Source organism: Stigmatopora nigra, chromosome 5, assembly GCF_051989575.1.
Source record: "Stigmatopora nigra isolate UIUO_SnigA chromosome 5, RoL_Snig_1.1, whole genome shotgun sequence".
Taxonomy (NCBI): domain Eukaryota; kingdom Metazoa; phylum Chordata; class Actinopteri; order Syngnathiformes; family Syngnathidae; genus Stigmatopora; species Stigmatopora nigra.
In genome coordinates, this window is record NC_135512.1 from 8,352,957 (window position 1) to 8,376,434 (window position 23,478).

General features: G+C 43.2%; 2 protein-coding genes across 2 annotated transcripts in view; both read right to left on the reverse strand.

The window, feature by feature from the left end:
* Window positions 1-16,839, reverse strand: part of crocc2 (ciliary rootlet coiled-coil, rootletin family member 2) — a 22,213-nt gene extending 5,374 nt beyond the window's left edge. Inside the window, exons 1-25 of the mRNA XM_077717035.1 lie at window positions 16,735-16,839; window positions 14,617-14,772; window positions 14,469-14,552; window positions 13,690-13,784; window positions 13,297-13,441; window positions 12,165-12,271; window positions 11,817-12,017; window positions 11,030-11,105; window positions 10,842-10,931; window positions 10,658-10,771; window positions 10,399-10,598; window positions 10,035-10,175; window positions 9,809-9,953; window positions 9,033-9,179; window positions 8,043-8,273; window positions 6,205-6,398; window positions 6,007-6,134; window positions 5,606-5,928; window positions 5,037-5,171; window positions 4,825-4,968; window positions 1,995-2,233; window positions 1,779-1,938; window positions 1,383-1,550; window positions 363-696; window positions 172-299 (exon numbers count right to left, since the gene is read on the reverse strand). Of these exons, the coding sequence (XP_077573161.1) occupies window positions 172-299; window positions 363-696; window positions 1,383-1,550; window positions 1,779-1,938; window positions 1,995-2,233; window positions 4,825-4,968; window positions 5,037-5,171; window positions 5,606-5,928; window positions 6,007-6,134; window positions 6,205-6,398; window positions 8,043-8,273; window positions 9,033-9,179; window positions 9,809-9,953; window positions 10,035-10,175; window positions 10,399-10,598; window positions 10,658-10,771; window positions 10,842-10,931; window positions 11,030-11,105; window positions 11,817-12,017; window positions 12,165-12,271; window positions 13,297-13,441; window positions 13,690-13,784; window positions 14,469-14,552; window positions 14,617-14,772; window positions 16,735-16,839 (3,990 nt within the window). The remainder of the gene's footprint in view (window positions 1-171; window positions 300-362; window positions 697-1,382; window positions 1,551-1,778; window positions 1,939-1,994; window positions 2,234-4,824; window positions 4,969-5,036; window positions 5,172-5,605; window positions 5,929-6,006; window positions 6,135-6,204; window positions 6,399-8,042; window positions 8,274-9,032; window positions 9,180-9,808; window positions 9,954-10,034; window positions 10,176-10,398; window positions 10,599-10,657; window positions 10,772-10,841; window positions 10,932-11,029; window positions 11,106-11,816; window positions 12,018-12,164; window positions 12,272-13,296; window positions 13,442-13,689; window positions 13,785-14,468; window positions 14,553-14,616; window positions 14,773-16,734) is intronic.
* Window positions 16,840-17,623: 784 nt separating this feature from the next.
* klhl30 (kelch-like family member 30) lies at window positions 17,624-23,474 on the reverse strand. The gene is made up of 10 exons (XM_077717207.1): window positions 23,152-23,474; window positions 21,809-22,475; window positions 20,911-21,079; window positions 20,646-20,844; window positions 20,328-20,414; window positions 20,067-20,222; window positions 19,463-19,651; window positions 19,245-19,390; window positions 18,500-18,795; window positions 17,624-17,774 (listed from the first exon to the last, which is right to left on the reverse strand). Exons 2-9 carry the CDS (start codon window positions 22,411-22,413, stop codon window positions 18,547-18,549), a joined length of 1,800 nt encoding a protein of 599 aa, XP_077573333.1. The 5' UTR covers window positions 22,414-22,475; window positions 23,152-23,474; the 3' UTR covers window positions 17,624-17,774; window positions 18,500-18,546.
* Window positions 23,475-23,478: the final 4 nt, after the last annotated feature.

Sequence of the window (23,478 nt, forward strand, 5' to 3'; positions counted from 1 at the left end):
GACGACATTAAATCCGTCCAATCCATTTGGAATGGGAAAGAACAATGGTGAAACTGAGTGCCCTGTATGGGTTAAAAAACAAATAATAATAAATCCTACTTTATGCATGAAAGAGTTAAACTCTTTACTCTATTTAGAAATTGAAGAAAGTGGTAAGAAGCCAAGACATACTCTTTCCCTCTGTGTGTCCCTGAGTGCTCTCTGGAGATCCTGCATTCCAGCCTGGATGGAGTCCAACTCCAGTTCTTCATCGTCAGCACAGGAAGCCGAGTCCTCGGTCAAGCCGTCTCCCGCCGAGCCTGCGGCCGCCGCGTGTAAACCTCCTGACAGCCGCATGTAAACCAACGCGCGACAAGACAAACCTCGCCGAGGAAGTCTCCTCCCGGGAGACGGCGAGCCAAAACGGCGGAGCGTGGAGCCCGCCGCCCAGATTTTCTGGGCTAGCTTACGCCGCCGGCCCTCGCTCGCCGCCAGCCGACCCTCGCTGGCCGTCAGCCGACTCTCCAAATCCAGGGCGGCGGTGGCGGCGCGGCCCGTTTGGAAGGTGGCGTCGTCCAGAGCCCGCTGTAGGCGGGCGACCTGTTCGCGGTGCTTCTGCTCGGCCAGATCCTGCTGGGCTTCTCGGACCCGCTGGAGCTCCAAGCTTTGACGTTCCAATTCCTCCAGCTCCGACACGCGTCGCTGTAATGATGACGCCTGACACAACACCCATATGTCAATAAAATACAATTGATATTAATGAGTACTAAGAAATAACCAACTTAAGCCACATTTTGATGATCCACAATAGGAAATGTTCGGCTTCGGATAAAAACAATGCAGCTTAAGCTACAATATGACATATATTTTTTTGTTCCTCTTCATGGAGTATTTTTTAGCTAGTGCGATTTATAGTATGAAAGATACATTATATATATAAGTCGCAGTAGAGCATAAGTTCTAAGACCAAATTAAACTACCATATTTTGCTGTTTAATATACCCGGGTATATTAAATATTTTTTGCTTTTTTGAGCCTCCCTTTTGTGCGCCATTTAATATACCCCTGCCGTTTAATATACCTGGGTATATTAAATGGCAACTCAGCTTTTTTGGCAAGATTTGTATAGTATTCATGGGGGCATAAGTTTATTAAAATTCCAAGTCCTACTTTATTCAGCAGTAAGTAGTTTTAGTCTGAAAAATGACTCAAACAACACACTGCTCAGGTTAAGGGTTAGTTAATCATTTAATATACCCGGGTATATTAAACGGCAAAATACGATATGAAAAAAAAGTGTGACTTGTAGTCCAGAAAGTACGGTATTATTATTATTTTTTTAAGTGCTATCATTAAAGTAAGATGAATGGTATTGGTGCAAAATGTGTGAATATGTATATGACCTGATTGTTGGCTGCATCTCTGGCAGCCTGGCACTCCATCACTTTCTGCTTCAGGCCGAAGGCCAGAAGCCCCGCCTCCTCGCGCTGCTGTTCTTCTTGACAGAGTTGCGCCTGCAGCTGCTTCAACTCTTGCTCCTGCCGCTGCTTCTCACCTTGCACGACCTTAAGCTGCGATAAACAACAGCTACTGCACCAGAATTTTTTTTCTACAATTGATTTCAGGCTTCCTACTTGAAAACCGTTTGACATTCATGAATTTTAAGAGTGTGTTTCTAAATAGAGTGAAAAGTTAATTATGTGTATATGAAAAAGGCAAACTCCAAATGAAAGAATGGATTTTTTTTCGCATACCATTTGAGATTTTTTGAGGCTTTATTTAACGTCAAATTCACTCACCTGCCTTCGCAGCTCTTGTTTTTGTCTTCGTGCCAGCAGCCGCGACTTTTCAATCTCCCTCATGCTCTTCCTCAGCGTGGACGCCTCCTGCTGCGCGGCGACGTTGCTCTCTTCCAAGATGGCCGCCCGTTGTGCACGCTCCTCCGCCACTCGCTTCAAACTGAGATAAGATTTCTTTTAGATTCATAACCGGAAAATCCCCACGGGATTCTCTACCTGCCGTTGTCGCTCTCCGCCATCTTTATGGAGGCTCGCAGTTCTTCGTTGGAGGCCCGGATGGCGTCTTTTTCGCCCCTCTCGTCATTCAGTTGCCGTCGCAGGTTGAGGGTTTCCTCGCGCTGCTTCTCCCAACCGTGGACGCTCTCCTGGAGGGAGCGCCGGACCTGGGCGAGCTCGCTCCGAGTGGTCGCCAGTCGCTCCGAGCTGTCCTGCAGTTGTGTTTTAAGAACTTCCACCTTTGGACAAAGACGGACAAAACTTTATAGCACATTTATATTCCCGGTTCATGGTCATATTTCTGTGCTGATGATAGTGTCGGACACAAAATCCATTTAAACAGATGGGATAGGCTCCAGCACCCCCAGAGTTTGCGTGGGTTTTCTCCGGGTACTCCAGTTTCCTCCCACATTCCCAAAAAAATGCACGGTAGGCTAATTGGACACTCTAAATTGCTCCTTGGGATTCAGGGTGCCCCCCGCCTTAGACCCAAACTAAGCAGGGATAGGCTCCAGCACCCCTGAGCTTGCATAGGTTTTCTCTAGGTACTCAATTTTCCTTCCACATTCCAAAAACATGCATGCTAGGCTAATTGGACACTCTAAATTGCCCCTTGGGATTCAGGGTGTCTCCCACCCTTGGCCCGAAGTCAGCTGGGATGGACTCCAGCACCCCTGCCCTGAATTCTTGAAGGAATACGAGGTTCTACTCTTGGTTTATTGTTTCATAATGAAACAAAACACCCGGAATGTTAAAATAGATTAGATTGATGGAGAAAAAAAAGTCCAAATGGGTGAATGAGCTCATGTAAACAAAGCAGAGTGAGCACATGACCTATATTAGTATTTTTTCTTTTTCTTTTGGTATTTATATTTGGCTCGGGGGAGGAAGGGGCTTATCGGGGTCGGGGCTAAGAGCCGTTCGGGCATGCGGCCAGCTTACGTCTTCTCACTGAGCTCACAGTGTGGACAATCCACAGAGCAGCGTGATAAACAGCAGCACACCCCCTGAACCCTGAACGTGTGGGGGAGGATGAGGAGGCCACACAGGAGGATTTTGGCCATCGCAAACTCATGCGAGGAATAACTAGCTAGCGGATATGAACATTTACACTTTATTGGGGGGAAATTCAGCCTCGTCATTGGTTTCAAAAAGATGACATTTAGTGGCTAGCTCGTTCCATCTTGAGGTGATCTTTTTTGGTTTTGAATCAATGACGTATGACGTATTTGGATTCCATAGCAAATTGTGTGAGAGGAAAAAAAATGTTGCCATAAAAGCATATTTTAATGGTCGAAGTACAGTTTGAAAAGCCAACTCATCCATCGGGACAGTATTGGCACTACTAAAAATTCAACCAAAAAATCATTTATGATCATGTACAATATATATGGGAAAAATGTCATTCCTTGAGGGTGCGCCTTATAGTCGTGAAAATACGGTACATGAAACAAAGTAAGCTAATTGGAACACATTTAGAATTTCTATCCTCACTTTTGGGAACATTTTCTTTTTTTAAACTACACAACCCTAACCCTAACCCTAGCTAGCTAACTAAAAGCACCATATGATATAGTTCTAGCCATAAACATTTTTGGCAGATAAATGAATGCCGAAAATAACTAACTCCACAAACGTCCTGTGTGTGATGAAAAGAATGGTCATGGGGCGGTACCAACTAGCATAAATGCATCCCACACCCCTAACCCGACTGTTAGGATCCGTTCATCGCTGCTGGCGGCGTTCATTTTATACGAGCCCCCACTCCCCCTTCTTCGTGATGAGACGCTGCAGTGTTGCGTTCTATGGACGGGAGAGGTGGGAGCGGGGTCGAGGGTCCCGCCGGAGCCAGCCTTTTGCTGTTACAAGGGGGAGAAAATAAACAGCCGCCCGCCCCCCTTTTACTGCCGGCTTATTTACACTAGGGGTTAACACAAACTTTGATTTCATAATACGGTACCAGGGACCCGCGCTCCCACCATATTGACGCTGTCCAGTTCTCCCAATCTGTCACTCAAACGTAAATGAGATCACATCAAATGAATGAAGGGGAACATTGTGGACTGAAAAAGACTCTCCAAAGTGGGTGGGGGGAAGTGAAATGTAGTTAGCGATGGCGTCCCTAGCGTAAAATCGCTTTGGCTGTCGTTGCCGTTTTCAGCGCCGCGCCAAGTACTCGTGGGAACCCTGGCCGTTATGGCCTAGGGTCTTGCTTGCTTGGGGGGTCTTCACTCATTTGCTACAATTTGACAGCGTGAGGACAAGATGATCCGCTGGCCTGAAAGCTTAATGTCCCTCAAAGATAAACATTTGCTGTTTTTCCCCGGGAAATAGGAGTCGAAATCATGATAGGAGGACCCTTCTTTTTGGCTTTATGGGGTGATTGTGAGATCAGTGTACTGCTTAAAGGACTGGGCGACCTGTCATTTTTTTCTGCGCATGGACCAATTTCCCTCTAAGCTGCGCGAGTGCGCTTTTGCGCACTACTCTCGTCTTCTCTGCGCAGCAGCAATCATATGGCGCGCAGTATATAAAATCCAACTCCACTTCAAAATGTCTAGGGGGGCTTTTAAATTTTTTTTGGGCCAAAATGTGGGTAATAAAGTGGGCAAAAAGAAGTTCCATCCATGTTCCAACAGCGAAATCCTTGCAAATTTCAAAAAGTCCACTTTTGATCCAATAAACAATTACAGGGGGAAAAAATCCCTAAATCAGGTAAATAATATTGAATTTGGATCCAGTTTTTGCCAAAAACCTAGGGTTACCCAACAAAAAAATGCATTGGAGAAAACCCATCCGAGTGAAAGCCACATTCAAAAAAGGTTCTAACCTGACGCTGAGTGTCCTGCTGAAGTTGGAAAAGCTCACGAAACTTCACGCGTTGGCTCTTTTCCGTCGCCTCGCATGAGTTGACCGAAGCCTTCAAGTCAGCTAGGAGCCGCTGCGTTTCACCTCGTAGGCCTGACATTTCATTCTGGAAAAGAAGAAGAAGACATGCTCAATGCGTCATCCAAAAAGACCATTCGGGATGATGATATTTACCTTGTCTTGCTCCTGTTTGGTGAATGCTTCCTTCTGAGTCAGCTCCAATTCACCAGTGACAGACTTGAGATCATTTTCCAGGACGGTTAGCTTATTCAAAAGGGCTGCCTTCTCTTTCTCCTTCTGGGACAAAGCCTAATCACCACAAAGACATTTTTTTTTTAGTTTTTAGCTTGTCTGTTCAAATGAAACATTTTGTGTTGTTTTTTTTTAATATTATTAATGGATTAAAAGAACTGGATTAAAATCCCTGAATTTTCCGTTTTTTAATAGATCTAAAACAATGTTTATTTGACCTTTTTTATATATATATATTTTGATTTTACAACATTATTTTTGAACTAAAAACATGGAAAAATGGATTAAAAAATGACAATGATTGATTTGATAGGGGGGAAATTAGGAAATTGAATATATACATCTAAACTCTTCATTTTAATTTGATCCTAAAACAGAAAGTCTGAAGGATGATTGACTTTCCGGGGCCACACAAAATGATGCGGCTAAAGCCTGACTGAGATGACAGGATTTTAGATACTACTACGTCATGGAGAATAGTTGATTGTTACCTGCTGTTTCTCGCTACGGGCTTGCAAAATGCTCATCTCACAGTTGTGCATCTCCTCCTTGGCTCTTTCCACCTCCTCCCTGCTGCGCTCTGTTAACTCCTTATAGAGTGAGCGCAGTTGCTCCTGTTGCTCAAGCAGCTCTTGAATCTGCTTCTTCTTCTCTTCACGTTCCCCTTCCAGTTCTCGGTGGAGCTCATCTCTGCTCTTTAAGCTCTCCAGGGCCTTTTTCTCCGCTCGGACTAGCTTCATCTCCAAGTCGCTGTATTTTTCCGCGACTTCAGCTCGTCGATGCTCGGCGTCCAGACGCGCCTGCTCAACATCCCCTGTCGAAAATAATAATAATAATAAATAAGAATTCCTCTTCTTATAGCGACCTTCGTAATGGTCAGACTTAGACTCACGCGTTAAAGATTCGTTGGCTGACAAGAGGCCGCGTCTGTCGGCTTCAGCGCGGCTACGTTCAAACTCTAGAGACGAGGCCAGTTCTTGGATCTGGAACACGCCGCTATCCAGGAAGCTCTTCTCGGATCTGGAAGTATGGAAGCTATGAGTGCTAGCCAGATCTATGCGATATTTTGGCTTTGGTGACGTATAGGTACCTGAGCGCTAGCAGTTCCCGCGTGACGTCGTGGGTCTTGCGCTCGGCCAAGCGTAATTGAACCTCCAATGCGGCTTTTTCTTTAGCCAGTTCGTCCCGCTCGGTCGTGGTTTTCGCCAAGGTGGCCGCGTGGCCATCAAGCTGCTTTCTGACCTGGCGGAGGTCATCTGTTGTGCTCCGCATCCGTCTGTTTACCTGCAGTGGAATAGCAAAACACGTCATTCATTTGAAATATTCTTTTCTGGCGTAAATCCAGTCATTTTGGCAATTCTTGTTGAAATAACTTACAAAATATAAAGAAACCTAACCTGACTTTTTTATATTTTTGTATTAGTACTTATTTATGTTTTTGTATTACTGTGACTTATTATATATTTTTTTACTGTGACTTTTTTATATTACTTATTCATGTTTTTTATTACTGTGGCTTTTTATATTTTTATATTACTTTTTTTTTTTACACAGTTTTTTTATATTTTTATATTACTTATTTATGTTTTTTTACACTGACTTTTTATATTTTTATATGACTTATTTATGTTTTTTAACTAGGAAAACGTACTTTGTGGAGTAGCACCACCAATTTCGTGTATGATGACAATAGAGGCTTTTGATTTGATTTTAGTACTTAGTATTTAACATGTTTTAAAGCACCTCTAATTGAATCATTAATTCAAAAATGAATTTTTCTTAGTTTCCCTAGTAGATGGAAAAACTAGAATATACTTATTAGTCATAGCCAGCAGTAGTGGAAGAGCTACTTTACCGAATTCCATGAAAATTGAGCAAAAGAAACCAGAATAAGCGCACTTTCTGGGTCCTCAAACACAATGGCCGAATTTATAATGGAGGTGAAAGGACGGAAGGTTTAAAAAGCAACAATCAGCGTAATTTGATTTCCATCCAGGCTAAATTGAAGTCAAAGCAAAATATTAGCGCGCCACGTCTCCCGGCCCAAGTCGGAGGACACCCGAGCTTTTTGGCATTTATTTTCACAACTGGCTTATCTCCGAGTGTTTGGATGGAATTTGTCCATTTGTTTGGTTTGTTAAAAACTACCTGAGCTCCGACACGGAGGTCTCGTTGGAGTGATAATAAAGCAGGAGAGAGGATTCTTGTCATTCTTCAGAGGGCAAAGAATGAAAAGATTTTGGCAGTGCAAATTTACGAGCGTCTTCACTTAAAAAAAAAAAAAAAGCCCTCCGACCGCTCCATTTATCTTCCTTGAATTTGTGCGCTCCTTTGTCTCCCCGCGGACTCCTAAAATACTATTAATAGCACGTCAATCTTTCGAAAATATCAATTTTGAGGAGAAAGTAATAAGACTCAGTTATTTACTGGCTCTTCTTTCAATGGTTGTTGAAGTAGATATGCAGACCTTCACTTTCTTTTTAACAGCCATCACAAAAATGTGGCATGGAGGAATGATAAACATTTATTTAGCATCCTCCATCTGTTTAGTGGTTCAAATTTGGTTCAAGATGGTTGTGGGGTAATAGAGTAGAATCAATACCAGAGTAGAGTTGCCAAACAATAGTTCTCCTACCGTGCTTTAAAATATTGAAGGACATCTTAGATTTTAATATGAAATTAACTACTACTTTTAACTAAAATTGTAGACTTTCTGTGTGTTGACAATTTACAAAAAAAATCTTTTTTTTTCTTCTTAAATATAAAACGGGCTCTTCAGTCAAAGTAGTCGTCGATTCAAATCAAAATGGCCACCTTGCCGAGTCATCATGTGTTGCGTGGCTTCCCGATCATTTTTTTTTAGGTCAGCTCTCGATCGATGTATTGAGCAAGTACTATGAAAAAGTATTGTATTTTCTTCCCAAATACCTGCAAGTGCTGATCTAGGTTGTGTGCGTTCTCCTTCTTTAGGAGGTCCACAGCATCTTCTGCCATGCGTTTGAGGTCCAGAAGGTGGCGCTGTGATTTCTCCAGGGCTTCCTTTTCTGCCAGAGCGGCGGTCTTTTCCCGTTGTATCCGATTGACGTCTTCCCGGGCCGATGTTCGTTCCGCTTCTGCTTTCCGACATCGGTCATCCAAATCCGCTTTCTCTTCTTCAGTCTGAAATGATTGGACGCAACTATGGTTAGACAACCATAATGTGGGTTGGTTTCTTTTTTAAGTAAAAAAGTTTGAGTGCTTACATAGTGGGTGAGATAGTATTTAGTGTGTGTGTGTGTGTGCGTGTGTGTGAGAAATTTTGATTTGGTTATGACAGATCATGTGAGATTTTTTTTAAAGATTTTTATTTTATTTGTTTTAAATTGTGGGCTGAAGTCTTTCCAGTTTTGTGAGATTTTAACATTATGAGCAAAAACATTTATGAGGGTTTTTTGGAGTTGGAGATTTTAGGTTTGTGTGAAAGTTTTTGAGAAAAAGAGGGATGTTGTCTTTTCTTTTTTTTTAAAGACTTTGGTATTGTGAGATTGTTAATTGGAGTTTGAGATGCTTTAGTGCATGTTCTATGCCTACTCTAAAAGGTGTTTTATTGTGTGTTAAATGTTCTCAGTATGTTTGTGTGTTTAGGAAAAAAAATGTGTCATTTTCTAGCAGTGTTTATTGTTTTGGGGTGGTTTTATTTTTAATGTGTGAAAGTGTTTTGATTTGCTTTTTAAGGGAGATATTTCTGTTTTGTTGTGTGTGAAAGGATTTATGTGTAGTATTTGGCTTTTTATGTTAGTAGTAATTAGTCTTATATTAGTGTGTTTATTTGGCATTATGGTTTTGTCTGTAACCATTTCTTGAGTGTGAGAGAGTTTGTAGGGTGTGTTTATTTTGAAAGTGTTTTTAGCCTTCTATTTACAATGTGCGGCCACTCACCTGTAGCAGCAAGCGGTTGAGCTCTACCTTGTCCTTGGCCAGGCCATCACTCAGAGCGGCCATCTTGGCCAGAGAGTCCTTCAAACCTGCTTCCCGCTGTCGTAACTCGGCCACCAGCGCTTCCTGTGCCGTGCCGCGGCATTCCACCTGCATCGGGGCAACGTGCACAAATGTCACTTCCGTCAAACATCAGATAGCTGTGGCCAATGTTCCCTCTAAGCTGCACGCGTGCGTAATTGCACGGTACTCTCGTCTTCTCTGCACAGCAGCAATCATATGACGCGCAGTAAATAAAATCGTAATTTTTTTATACCCCCCTCCCCATGGTGGCAGTAGCTCTGTCCACTCTTATGTTTTTTTTTTGTTTGTTTTGTTTTACAGCAGTGGTCTCAAACCGGTTCCACATAGGGCGGCAGTGGGTCTTGGTTTTTGTTCCAACCGATCCAGTGGCGACATTTTAACCAATCAGGTGTCTTCTAAAAGAAGTAGCATCTGACTCTAATTAACTGATTACACTTGCAAAAGGGATCCTTGTTGAGTTGGAATGAAACCCTGCACCCACTTCGGCCCTTTGACGACCGATTTGAGACCACTGTTTTACATGAACAATTAGAGGGAACCTTGACATGCACCTGCTTATGGCAGGTGTGATACTGGTGTGCCCATAGCGAGCAATGATGATGTGGCTCACACTGGTACTCAGTGCGCTCAGGGAGGTTGTCTTTTTGCCCAGACCAAAGAAAATTTAGAGGGAACATTGGTTGTGGCCTTGTAACCTTGGTGAGAGCCAGGGTGAGGGTGGCCTTGTCCTCCTCCAGAACTTCCTTTTCCAGTGCCGACTTGCTCAGCGCCTCTCTGGTAGCCAGCAACTCCCGCCAGAGGTCTGACTGCTTCCCTTCCAGATCTTCAAGGCTTTGCTCGCTGGAAAGCAAAATGTCGTATGGGCCGAATGAGTTAAAATGACTCACAGTGCGCGCACGGGTGGGTGGAGGCGTGTCGCACCCTCGCCGGGCCTCGGAGCGGAGCCGTGCCAGCTGCGAGTCCACGTCTCGGTTCTGCCGCCTCAGTGACTCCAGCTCGGCGCGTTGGGATTGGCGCTCTCGCTCCACGTCTGCTAAAAGCTGCTCCACATCACGCTTCTCACTGAAAAAAAAGAGATGACGACATCGAGAACGGCTCTAAAGTTCTTTACATTTATAAAAACATTCATTTTAAAATGGTCTTGCTCGAGTGTGCCATTGACAGAGCTAAATATCAGATTCATTTGGATTGGGAGAATGCCAGTCAACGTGGATTTAGCTGCCAGTCAGTTAAATAAAAGTCCTACAAAAATAAAAGTCCATGCATAAAATGGTTAACAAGTTACCTGGAGATGACATCTATCGCAGAGTGATAGTTGTCCTTTTCCCGCACAATTTCCTCCAACACATTTTTGGCCTCTTGATTTTCCTCTGTTACTTCTTTGATCCTGGTCTCCAGTTGGTTCTTAGCCGAGTCCGCCTGTTCCAGTTGAGTTCGAAGGGTGCCTGCTTCCTCCAGGGAGGCCTCCAAGCGGGCACTTAACTCCTGGAAAATTGTGTGTCATTTCAAATTGGCGATAGCATGACGAAAAAGGCAAGGCAAACCTCAGTTTCCTGCTTATGCTTGGCGAGGGCACCCCGCACAGCCATCAAGATGGGGTTTGTCCGTGGAGAACAATCAAGAAGACCTTCAAAAGCATCGCCTTCGCCGGATACGAGCTGTGGAATAAAAAAATGGACAATCCTAATAAGCAAATTTGTCAAAAATGAAAAAAAATCTTTTTCCAACCTTGAAAATCTCTTGGAGTACTTTTTGCAGGACTTGGTTCTCAGTCTGGAGGACTTCCATCTGCCCTATGTCTTCTCTTATGCTTGTTTCCTGTAAAATACAGATAGCAGAAAATTAACCACAACAGGACACGGATTAAAGAGTTGAGATCAGACTTGATAACTGCTACCTAATGTTTAAAGTCTGACCATTCTGTCCAAGCCAGCGTCTTTTTCACTGTTTTGGCTGCGGAGTTGCTTCACAGCATCATTCAGCTCTATAATCCTAAATGATGGAAAAGAAAAGAAAATCCAATGAGTTTCTACCACATTTCATGCCAAAGGTACGACGACCCGCTGCAGATATTTCAATGAGGTGCAACCAATCAATCCTATCAATCAATCAAAAGCCTATATTGTCATCATACACAGCTGCGTATGACGAAATTGGAGGTGTTACTCCACAAAGTGCGTTTTCATAGTAAAAAAATACATAAATAGTCATGTAAAAGTATAAAAAGTCACATCCCGGCTTGGTAAATTCTAAAATATTGCAAAGTCTACGATATTGCACATTGTTATTGCACAGAAGGGATTGTGTGTCGTGCTAACGCAAGTTCAGAGTCCCGATGGCTGTGGGAAAAACACTATTAATTCTATTTCTCCGTGCTTTGTAGCCAGAACAGCTTGTAACTAGGGTGGTATTGGTCCCTGACCCTGTTCACCAAGCACATTTTTGACATAAGGCTTTAATCTTTGGAGTTTTGGAGCATCATGTTATGTTCAACCTTTCTACCAAATGTCATGCCAATTAGTGCCACTATCGTTTATCTGGAGTTCATTCTTGTTGATATGGGCATTTTTTTTCATACCATATGATCTCGATCATTTCCATGATATATTTGTATTGGTATTATTATTACAGATGTGTGATATATAGAATGGCTATACTGTCATATATTAGCATTAAGAAAGTGAAGCCAGTTTTAATATGGACCTTGAGTTAAGTTCCACTTTCTCAGCATCCCAGCGTCCCTGAAGCTGCATGGCTTCCCGAAGCTTATCCTTAAGCTGGCGCTCCAGCAACGAAACCTCCGCGCCATCGGAGGTGCTCTCGCGCGTGGCCTCCAGATGACGAAAAGCCAAAAGAAGCTTCTGGCAGGCGGCCGTGCACTCACTTCGCATGTCGGACAGTGTTCTGGAATGCACGTTAATCATAGCAATTTACCTACAGTTCAGTAAAAATGACATTTAAAAAGAAAAAAAAAAGTTTTTTTCTATTTTTCCAAGCAAGGCAGTATTGAGCAACGGTGTTTTTTTTTTTTTTTTTTGACCGCCCGCTCACCTGTCAGTGGAGGTCCTGAGTTGTGTGAAGGCGTTCCTCAGGGACGCGGCCTGGCGCCATAGGCTTCTGACACGCGCCTGCTCCCGACTCAGGCGGGAAGACGACGTCTGTGAAAGGGCGAGTGTGAATGTGTGTGGAGCGAGTCCAGCGAGAAAGATGGCACCTCTCATATTATTGTGATTCCAAACAGACGCTCTCCTGGAAGAGCGCTGGCACACACACACAGACAAGTCATTGCATTTCCCTGAATAAACACACGGCCGACGTTTACGGCAACAAAGGGGGGGCTCTCTTTCTCCCGCCCGCTTGACACTCAGAATGTTTTCACGGGAAACAACAAGGGGGGAAATGAAGTGAGAGTCAGTGGTCGAACGAATGTGAACAGGGCCCATGTGCGATCAGTATCGACGAGCAGGGGGGCCTAACGAGGGTGGTGGTGTCAACTGGATAACCGGCCAAGGTGGGGGCTATCGAATTGTCATTGGTGGGCCCCTACAGATGGGTACTCGGACGTTTTGGTCGCCGGACGTTTTGGTCGCCGGACGTTTTGGTCGCCGGACGTTTTGGTCGCCGGACGTTTTGGTCGCCGGACGTTTTGGTCGCCGGACGTTTTGGTCGCCGGACGTTTTGGTCGCCGGACGTTTGGTCGCCGGACGTTTGGTCGCCGGGCGTTTGGTCGCCGGGCGTTTGACTACATGACGGAGTTTACTGTTGAAACCAGCTCTCATTTTACTCGAATAAACTCTCTCTTCAAAAGCATTCACTTTAAATTATTGGCTAACATTGACATTTCACTAGCAATAATCCAATGGTTATTTTTAAACATCAACCTGCACAAGAGACTAAAGATAGCTCTTACATACTTACATGTTCATTAACATGACCATGTGTATATGTTCATTAATATCTATTGTCCCTTTGTTAAATAAATGTAACTCAATATCCATTTGACCTTTTTGATGAAACAAGTTCTTACCTCAGAAATTTTGACTTCACCTCATAAAAATGATGGACCGATCAATCTTTTTTTCCCTCCAATATTCTATTCTCACTTAATAAACTTCCACTTCAAAAGAGTTGACTTTAGCTCAGCGAGTAATCACTGAATGACTTTCCCAAACATCTTGCTCACCTCTTGCAGTAAGCGCGAGCGGTTTTCGCACACGTGTGCGTCCTGGCGCGCCTTTTGCAAGCTTTCCAGCAAGCTCCGCTTGAGGGCGTCGGCCTGCTTCAGCTGTTCTCGCAACTCGCAGTTGACTTGGCTGAGGTCGCCGCATCTGGAAGTACGACAATTTGGTACAGCTGCATTTATTTAGCTGGAGTCACACACGCACACAAGTCATTAGAGCCACATGATGCTATCGAAGTGCATACAAGCTGGACCACGCTCCGTATTACCTAATATTATTCGTAGTGGATTTACGCTGCGTTTGAGACAACCTGGGAATATGGAAACCTCCCACTTAGAACTCTTAAAGTAAAGGGGCAACGGTGCGCAAAATAGAAGAATTTCGATACCACTTACCTTCTCTGTTGCTCCTCCAGCTGAGCCACTTTGCTCCGGATGTCGGCTTTAAGATCCTGTTCCTGACGTTGGCCTGAGTCTTGATGGGCTTGCACCTACACACACACAAAAGCCATTAATTCACTTTTAATGTGTAGGGCAGCCATGTCCTCCTTCCAAATTGTACCAACCAACTCCACCTCGTGTTTTGGGCTAAACCAACAGCTAGCCAACAAGTGGCTAGCGCAGGGGTGGGAAAACTTTTGGGCCCAAGGGCCACATTGACTTTGACAGACGGGCCGGGTCAGCAAAAGATACGATACATATAAAAAAGTGCATCCGTTAACAGTACATATGAAACATAAACAGAAAAAAAGCATTAAAGTATTAAGATGCTCATCAATCATCGTTAGAGTAAAAAGTATTAAGTACAAAGTAAAGTAAAAAGGAATGTATTAAGAAATATTAAAATGTAATTTAAAAAAATATATAGAGGGGCTGTAAAACACGAAAAACAAATAAGAGTGGACAGAGCTACTGCCACTGGCTTCCGCGTGACTGTGCCATCTTAGGAAAAAAAAATATTATTAAATCGATCTGTGTCCTACTACTTTTAAATGGTACACTTAAATAATTGACCTTAAAACAGTTTCCCTTCACCTCAAAGTAATGTAGTACATTTATTCCTGATATTACAATGCACCGACCCCTTGTGGTTAAGTGAGGGAAAGTGCAACAACCAACCCATGTGATGACCAACACCATTCTCCCTCAAACAACACAAAAATGTTGGTACCCACCAACAGTCGCATCTTCTCCACATCAGAGGTCTTCTCCAAGACTTGTCCTTCAAGCTGACCACACCTGCTCTTGTACTGGAGAACCTTGGAGGAGAATACGTACACATTGGAGAATGCACTATCTGCACTATGACCTTATCTAGTTCACCTTGGTTTGCAGCTTCTGGACCAATTGGGCTTGCTTCTGCTGGGCCTCCTGGAAGAGGAACAGCCTCCTCCGGTAGCCTTGCTCCTGCACCGCCAGTTGCCATGGCGACACACTGCCGCTGTCCGAGTCCGATGGAGATGGCGGCATCTGATCCAACTGGACAGACAGTTCAATAGTGTCTTGTTTATTTTTCACTGCATTTGACAATGTGGCTTTCTTCCTTTTTTTCTAAGGTATTTTTTTCCCCCAAATGTTATACTTAGAAGGCAAAAAGATACACCAATTCTTAAAACAATTTGTATTTAAATAGTTACAACCCTAAGGTATGAAAAAATAAATGACAACATTATTTTCTAGGTTTTTCTTGCCAAAAAAAACAGACTATATTTCTACCCAAATATTGTACTTCAAATATTAGTATAGCCTCATAAATATAAAATATATGACTACAATATACTTCTATTATTACAGCCCTTTTGGTAAAAAAAATATTGTTCTTACAAAAAAACTACAACCATATTCTTGTAATTTACCGTCTTTACTCTTTCAAAAATACGACTGGACTAAACCTCCTTTAAAATATGACTGTTCTTGTAACCTTTTTGTCCTCCAAAAATGTTTCAAAAATCTGACAAGTTTGAATGTTCTGTCAAGTCTGTCAACGGCGCCATTAACTCATTGGCTGCCGTTGACGCCGTTGAAGCAGAAGGTGCTGACAGCCCATATTAAAAACTCCATGTCATTCCAGGACTCCATCTGGTTGCCATGGTTTCCTTTGATGCCCCCAAGCGGGCGGGCCTCATCCTTAAGGAAACCTGTTTTAAATTATCTCCTTTCTGGCTACGTATGATTTGTGCTCCTCCTCTGATAAACACTGGCCTTTGATGCGGTGGCCAGCCAGCGAGCGGAGGAGGCTCGTCGAGCCTTTGGTGTCGGCGCCAAAAGCGAGACGGCTTCTCGTGGTGCTTCTCGCGAGCAGCTGATCGAATCTCGTGCGGAGGTTCAACCCGGCCGCCGCCATTTTTTTTCCTCCCCCCCTTCTGAGCCGAGGGGCTTAATAAAGGGGTTTAATGGAGCGTGCTATCTGGAAGATTTCTAAACACAGCTGGGGCGGATGTCCAACGTTGAATTCAAGCTTGGGGAAAACTCGGAACAGGTTTTTATTCCTGTTTTTTTTTTTTTTTTTTCCCGATAGAAAGAAAAGTTTAGGATGCTTTGGTCAAGTGGAGATGTTGGAGTTCAGGCAAAGGTGACTGCTGTAAATAAGCAGCATATGGATTCACCTGATTGAATAAAAAAAAAACTTCCTGGAAGTCAGGGGTCGGGAACCTTTTTGACGAAAAGAGCCTTAAACAAATTTATATTTTCAAAGATTATTCCTTGAGAGCCATACTCAGAATTTAAAAGTGAAAATAAATGAAAATGTGAGCATTTATTATTCATTTCACTATTTTGAAAGTTTAAAAAAAAGTCTGAATTCCTTTGAGGACATTATTTCACTGTTGCTAATCAATGAGTATCAATGAGAGGATGCATGCAGAAGAGTCTACAACCATCAAAAGAGCCACATATGGCTCTCGAGCCATAGGTTCCCTACCCCTACTGTAAGTGATGCCATGACATAATTTGGGAAGTAAACCACACTTTGAAACCACTTATAAAGATGAGATTCCTCTTTTTTTGAACTCTGAAACAGCTTTGAGATGGAGTAAACACTTTGAACTTAATGCTTTGGTCTCAAATTCAATTTTTTTCAGAGGTGGACTAGAAATAGAGAATGTTCTGCATCAAAAGGAGTAATGTGGGCAATTCATTTTGGCTGACTTGTTGACAAACATTCCAAAAGTTAGCATGAGCTTGAAAAAAATAAGTTATCATTAGCTTGGGCTATGGTATGCCGTAGAAGCACCAATAAAACAGAATAAGCAAACCAGTTTTGAAGATACGACTCATGTCATTCCATATGGTCTAGCGGTCAGGATTCCTAAGTTTACACCCAGGTGGCCCGGGTTCAACTCCCGGTATGGGAATTTTTAGGTATAATTTCCAACAATAAAAAATGTATAAAGTAATACATCCTCATTTTTACATTTGGGTCAAAATATAAAACAATTTTACCTTCTCACTGAGACTGGATGGTTTGACTTGCTCTTTGAGGCCCATCTGAGTTACTGGACTTGATTCCTTTAGCTTTTCCTCCATTTTGATGACCTCACCTGTCATGATGAAAGCAGAAAATCAATAGAAATCACTATGTTTACTGTGGATACCAAAATTTCTGCCCACCATCTGATGTTTGGGTGATGATGCATTGATTGCGGTTCGATTCTGGTGCCGCTACAACCCCAGAATCTGCTTCAGGGCCCTCAGAATCAAGCAGAGATTCTTCCAGCTTCTGAAGGTCGTGTTGGTAACAAGTGAAATTATATGGTGGTTCAGAAAATGAATGAATATACTGTATTAGCTATGGGAAGGGATTATTTTAAATGTATTTTTTTATGTTAAGCAATGTTGACTTTAAGTTTATTTACCTGTTTATCTAAAATTTGAGCAAAGGTATCAAGTTTTGTTAGCATAGTTAAGTTCATAAAAGAAAGTGATTTTAAGTAGAAAAAACTAACAATATAGAGAGAAATAGTAAAAATAACAATTTACCTTTACATTATAAACTACAAAAAATTACAATAGAACTTTATAAATGATGTTTTTAAAAGTTTTCTTCATAAATATAACACAAAACAAAAAAACGGAAAAATACAAAACAGCACCATTCATGATTACATACTGTGTTTTTCACAGGGGTTAATAAGTCTACTATTTAATGTCAACTCTACGATAAACCATTCAGAGTAGCGAAAAAAAACGAGTTAACCAAACCTGAATGACAAAGTCCAATGTAGGTGAAAATGAGTCAGTCTCCTCCCTGGAGGAATTCATCCCAAATGAAATCACAGACAAAAAAATAACTAAAAAAAATAACTACTTAAAAGTAGGATGGTTGAAAAAAAGTTTTCAGTCGACAGCAGAGATTTCGGCGTCCTCGACGCACTTCGTATGGTTGCCATGGCGACCCCACACAAGGTTTAAGCTCGGGTGGTTACCATGGAAACGGAGTGTTGTTCTATTGCCGTGGCAGCCTCTGCTATGGTCGGGATTGCCTAAGGGTTAATGATCACAGTAGATATTTATTTCCTTATAGACAGTACTACTTATCTGAATATTTTCAAGCAATTGATTAATTAATGAATAAGCCCTAGGACAAAAACAAAGGATCAATGTTTTCCATATTTTTCAGACTATAAGTTGCACCAGATAAATCGCACTTTTGGAAGGGCATTTTTTAATTTAACCAGAAACCAAGAACAAACATACTGTTACGACTCCCCCTGGGGTAAGATATACCAGGGAGTCGCAACTACCACAGCAGACGGGTTCGGTCAAGGAAGTGAATCTTAATTGGAGGAGGGATGATGGGGAAGTAGTCACAGCTGTGTTGGCCTGGGCAGGGCTTTGTCACACGGGTGGAGCCACAGCTCCATGTACATGTAGAAAAACAGAAACCACACCCCTCCTACATAGTGTGTGTCCAGGCTGCCAGCCGTAACACATACATTAAGGAGCAAAAGTAAAATGGAGGAAAACGGGCTACATAAGCATCTGTTAAAACACCAATGGAAAAAGAACAGGTTGTTGTGGTCAGAAAGAAGAACAAAAACAATACATTGGTCGCAGACCCAGACAAACAATGGAAAAAAGTGCAACTTATAGTCCAGAAAATACGCTGTTTCTATACATAAATACCAAATTTTCTTCAGATCCATCCCAGACTAATGAAAAAGTAGCCATTTTAGTTAAGAGTCCTCAACAAGAAGACCCAACCAACCTTTGTCTTCTTACAAATTGAATTTCTCCGAACAAAAATGCTGGATTCTACGTGGCGTCTGCGGGGAAGACTCGAGGCCAGTTGGCGGGGTCCAAGAAAATAGTAGAAACCCCGCTATAGAACCAGAGTCTGGGGAGAAAGCCCTCCACTTCCCAGGTGTCAGAACCCCGGTTGTACACCTCCACCTCTACGCCGTAGTCACCCTCCATGCCCTTCCAGTGGCCGCCCGTCACGTAGAGCCTCCCGTCCAGCGACACCAGACCGCCGTTCTCGTGCAACGTGTGGAGAAGTTGGATCTGCGGACAGAAGTCCAGTCATGATGAGAATGGTTAAACCCGCTGGTGGCAAAAATATGGCCCACGGGTTGCCTGACTTTGGCGCTCATTCATTCTGTATATACCATATTTTTTTCCGTAAAACCTGAATTTTGTGACTTTTGCGATGGTGTGTGCGCACTATTGCATTTTCAATTTTTTTTTATCCGCAACCATAATTGTTCTGTCGCCCTCTGCAGCCAAAACTGTGCCACCAATGGCAGCTAATGAGTTAACAAAGAACCTTAAAATGTCTCAAAATCAACTAGAAGAATCCAAAAATCAGCACAAAAGCAACTGACACGCAGGAGACAGCCTGGAAATGTATAAAAAGTATATCTAAGTTTATCTAAAATGGTCTAGTTGGGCATGAATGTGGCCCACAAACCAATCCAATTGAGTTTGACCACCCCTTGTTGAAGTACCATCACCTTCTGCCACATATTGGCATCGGGGTCATAGGAGTAGACCTTCTTGGTGTTGTCGGCCAGCAGGTAGATGTTTCCCTCCATGCACACGGAGCGAGGTGACGACAAATATTTGGGGATGAACGGCGAACAGATGGTAATCCAGCTGTCTGAGACATGGGGAAAATAAAGAACAATTAACACTAATGGAAAAACCAGAGCAAATTGGACGTAACAGTCACCTATGACGGGGTTGTAGCACTGCATGGTCAAGGCGTTGTACTTGACGGCACAGGAACCGATGACGTACAGCTTTCCCCGGCATGCCGTGCACGAGAAGTTGGTCACGTACTTGACGGCGGGGCACGTGGAAGTCCAGCTGTTATGGTACGGGTCGTACCGCTCCACCTCCACGCGGTCCAATGTCGTACCTGAAACACACGTTGGAAAGCACAAGGAAGCTTAAAAATGCACCAAACCCAACAGAAAATACCCTGGAAAAAGCCCCAGAAAAGAGCCTGAAAAAGCCCCAGGAAATAGCCTGAAAAAGCTCCAGAAAATAGCCCGAAAAAGCCCCAGAAAATAGTCTGAAAATGACCCAAAACCACCAGAAAACAGCCCGAAAATGCCCTCAAAACCAACAGAAAACAGCCCGAAAATGCCCCAAAGCCAACAGAAAGCATCCCATAAAGTCCCTCAAACTCAATAGGAAAGAACATAAAAGTGACCCCCTCCCCCCAAGTACAATGACACAAAATGAACTATTTGCCTGCTATTGACAATGCTAAATGTCCAATTGACTTAAAATGGCTGTGGATGCTCAACTTTATTTGACGTTTTTCTTACCACCAACAACGTATATTTCTCCGTCGAGCGTGGCTGACGAGTGGTTGGTGCGAGGTCTCAGCATGGGCGCCACCGTCACCCATTGGCCTTCCTTGGTGGAGTACTTCCATGTCTCTGTGGTGGACCAGGTGTTGGTGTTGGAGCCTCGAGAACCACCTGAGGAGATTTGATTTCATTTTAGGATTGTATTTTCACAACCACATTGTAGTTACTGTTAATTTGAAGTGCCATTTTGTATGGTCAATGCAATAGTTGGCGTACCTGTGACATAGACGTCATTGTTGAGTGATACCATGGAGAAGCCCCACTTGTTGGGGTTGGGGAAATTGGGTAGTTCGTGCCACAGTTCTGTCAACAGAAAAATGAATAATAAAAGTGTCAATACGCAAATGCTATCTATTAGAAATGGCATTCGGGCAAATCACGGACTATTTTCATGAACTATTATTTCATTTAAGTTCTTGTCTGAGTGGTTTTGTTGCATGTCTGAACATTAAAGGTGAACTTGTATTCATTGGCCTATAATGCAAAGCCGGGTATTGGAATTGGGTGCAATCGAGAAGCTGCATTCCTACGTACTCGTCTTGGTGTTGTAGAAAGCACAATTTCTGGGCTGAGCTCTGGGCTCCCTCGCTCTATGGCCATCGTCATCATCCGACTCGTCGTCCGACTCGTCGTCCAGGGAGCGTCCTCCCATGACGAACAGCACCTCTTGCAGGTTGGGTTGCGGACTTTGGGAGTCGACTTGGCCTCCCGGTTCTGGAGACGAGTGCATTTTCTGACAAGAACAAATAGATAGAGGGTTGAAGATTTGAGACTTTTCAGGAGCCAAAGACCTCCGAACCTCCGTGTGGATCTTCTCAACGGCTTCCCGGCAGCCGTCCGAGGCCTGGACGAGGACGTCCCGCATCAGAGTCTCCCTCAGATAGTCCGGGTGGAGCAGCTCTAGTCGGCAAAGGCCCAGCAGCTCCGGCATGTGGTCCAGCCGGGACTCCCGCCGGTGCCCGACCCACCTGAGGCGGACCAAAATAATTCCAAAGAAGTGTAAAAACTGTATTCATTATTGCATTTGTGCATGGTAATAACTATGGCCACAAATTTGGTGGAATAAAAAGCTATTCAAGCTTTTTGACATTATACTATCTATAGCATGTTAGCGATTTTGTAAAATGTGTTATGTTTTATGAAAATATGTGTGGTCTGTCTGTAAATTTTGATTCTTAATTATTGGAGAGCATCATGATGCACAGGCACATTATTTTTCCACTGGGCACTTATTTAACTCATTGGTTGCCATTGATGGCATAATACATCCAATCCATTTTGGTCAATGGACTTATTGAAAGATGATCGAATTAATTGGGTGTCTATTGCTGGCATTGGCGTGCTAAATAATATGAAAATAAATGATTTAACATTATCTAACATTTCCTTCATTTTAATGTTATGACTTAAGCATGATGAAGGTATATATATATGTATATAAAAAAATGAAAAAAATAAGAACAATAATTGCATTTCTTTTTGTTGCAAAGACCAAATATAATCACTTGGCTTGTAAAAGGTTAACCACCATAATTGTCAATGTTTAAAGTTTCTTTAAAAAAGTCACTTTTCTGATACAAACTTAAAGGTCTCAAGTGTACACCTAGACCATTGAATGTGATTTTTTTTTAGATTAAAATAAAATGAAAAAACTGACTTTTGACGAAAACATTTGTAGTATTAAAAAGAATGCTGACCTGAGGACGGCTTCCACACGGGAGCGCTCGCATCGGACGTGGAGCCCCTCGTGGCTCAGGCAGGAGACCAGGCGCTCCTTCTCCTGAAGCAGGAATTCCTCAGCGAGTTGGACCGCCTCAAAGTTCTCCAAAAGAAAAGCCCGCGCTTTGGCCACCACTTCCGGACATCCGTGGATCTCCCCGAATTCCAGGATGCCCAAACAGTTGGAAGCGTCGATCTGATGCTGAAGATAACGCGTGCACACCGCCCGGACGGTCTGGAACTGCAGGCGACTGGAGGTCTGGATCAAAGCCTCCACGTTGCTCTGGTTGATGGTTAGCTTCCCACTGTAGGCAAAATCCAAGAGGCAGCCCAGAACATCTGGATCCACTCCATGGAGCTCCACACGGGCTTGAATGCTCTCGGCAAAGTCCCCCGAGAACATGGAGGCGAAGTAGGCGCTGCAGAGGGCCAGGACGTCACGGTGGCATGGGAAGTCGCGGCCCCCGGCGCTCAGCGTCACGTCCACCATTTTGGGCTGAGAGCAAAGGGAACGCAAGCCCTCCAGGATGGTCTGCGGGTGCGAAGGCAGGCAGAAATCGAGGTCGTCCACGTTGCGCACCATCCTCTCTCCTCCACACCAGATATTAACCAAGAGAGAACACGGAGTGACGACAAGTCATTCACCTGAAAGAAAAGATGACAAATTTAGTTAGGACTCTGTATTAACAATATTTTTTTTGTACTTTTCTACTACTCTAATGGAAGACCTCCTGGTACCATATATTCTGAAAATAAGTCGCCCTTAAAAAAAAAAAACTCTGAAGTACACAGAAGTACACTGAAGTCAGTGCACAGCAAGAACAAGGCAGAATTCTTCAAAACAAAACAAATTTGGTAGTTGTACCAAGTACAACCGAGAGTTGTGTCAACAAGACATTCTACAGACCGTAAATATCCTTATATAAACATGCGACAGAAGCCAAATTAGCATTTTATCATTAATACGGTAAAGTATTATTCCTGTTGGGATACCATAACATTTCTGCCCCCAAAATAGTACGTACTTGGGTGCGACTTCTAGTCCTAGAAAAAGGCTAATTTGAACTGACAAAACTACTTCTAAACACAACAACAATAAAACCTGCACATTCAAATCAAGCCATTTTAAGTCTAGCAACATCCATTTTGACAAATATGGAAACAATAGGATCACTAAGAATCCATTGGGGAAAGTGTTCCAAAAACAGATCCCACGTGGCAAAGTGCGACAACAACAATACCAAAACCACTACTAACAACCTCTATCCCATTAAAAAAATACAAAAAAAGTTTCCCGCCTGAAAGTAGTAAACAAACTTACTCATGCTGGGACAGGAGCAGCTTTCTTGTGGCGGAACCACCGAGAGAAACCTTACGCCTGGTCGCCGGCCCGCCGGCGGCCTCGTGCCGAGCTGCCTTTGGGTTATTTTGGGCGGCTACTGACAAGTGACGCTAAAGGCTGAAGTTAGATTCCCTCCAACGAGCAGCTGCTGTCACAAACACTCACTGGTAGACACATAGCAGCGCGGCTCATGTGACCCAAATGACCAGTGATGGCCCGGCTTGCTCATGTGCTCATTTATTGCCTGTCAACATGGATAAAACAAACTGCTAAATGAAGTGAAAGAACACTGGCTTCTAGGTCAAG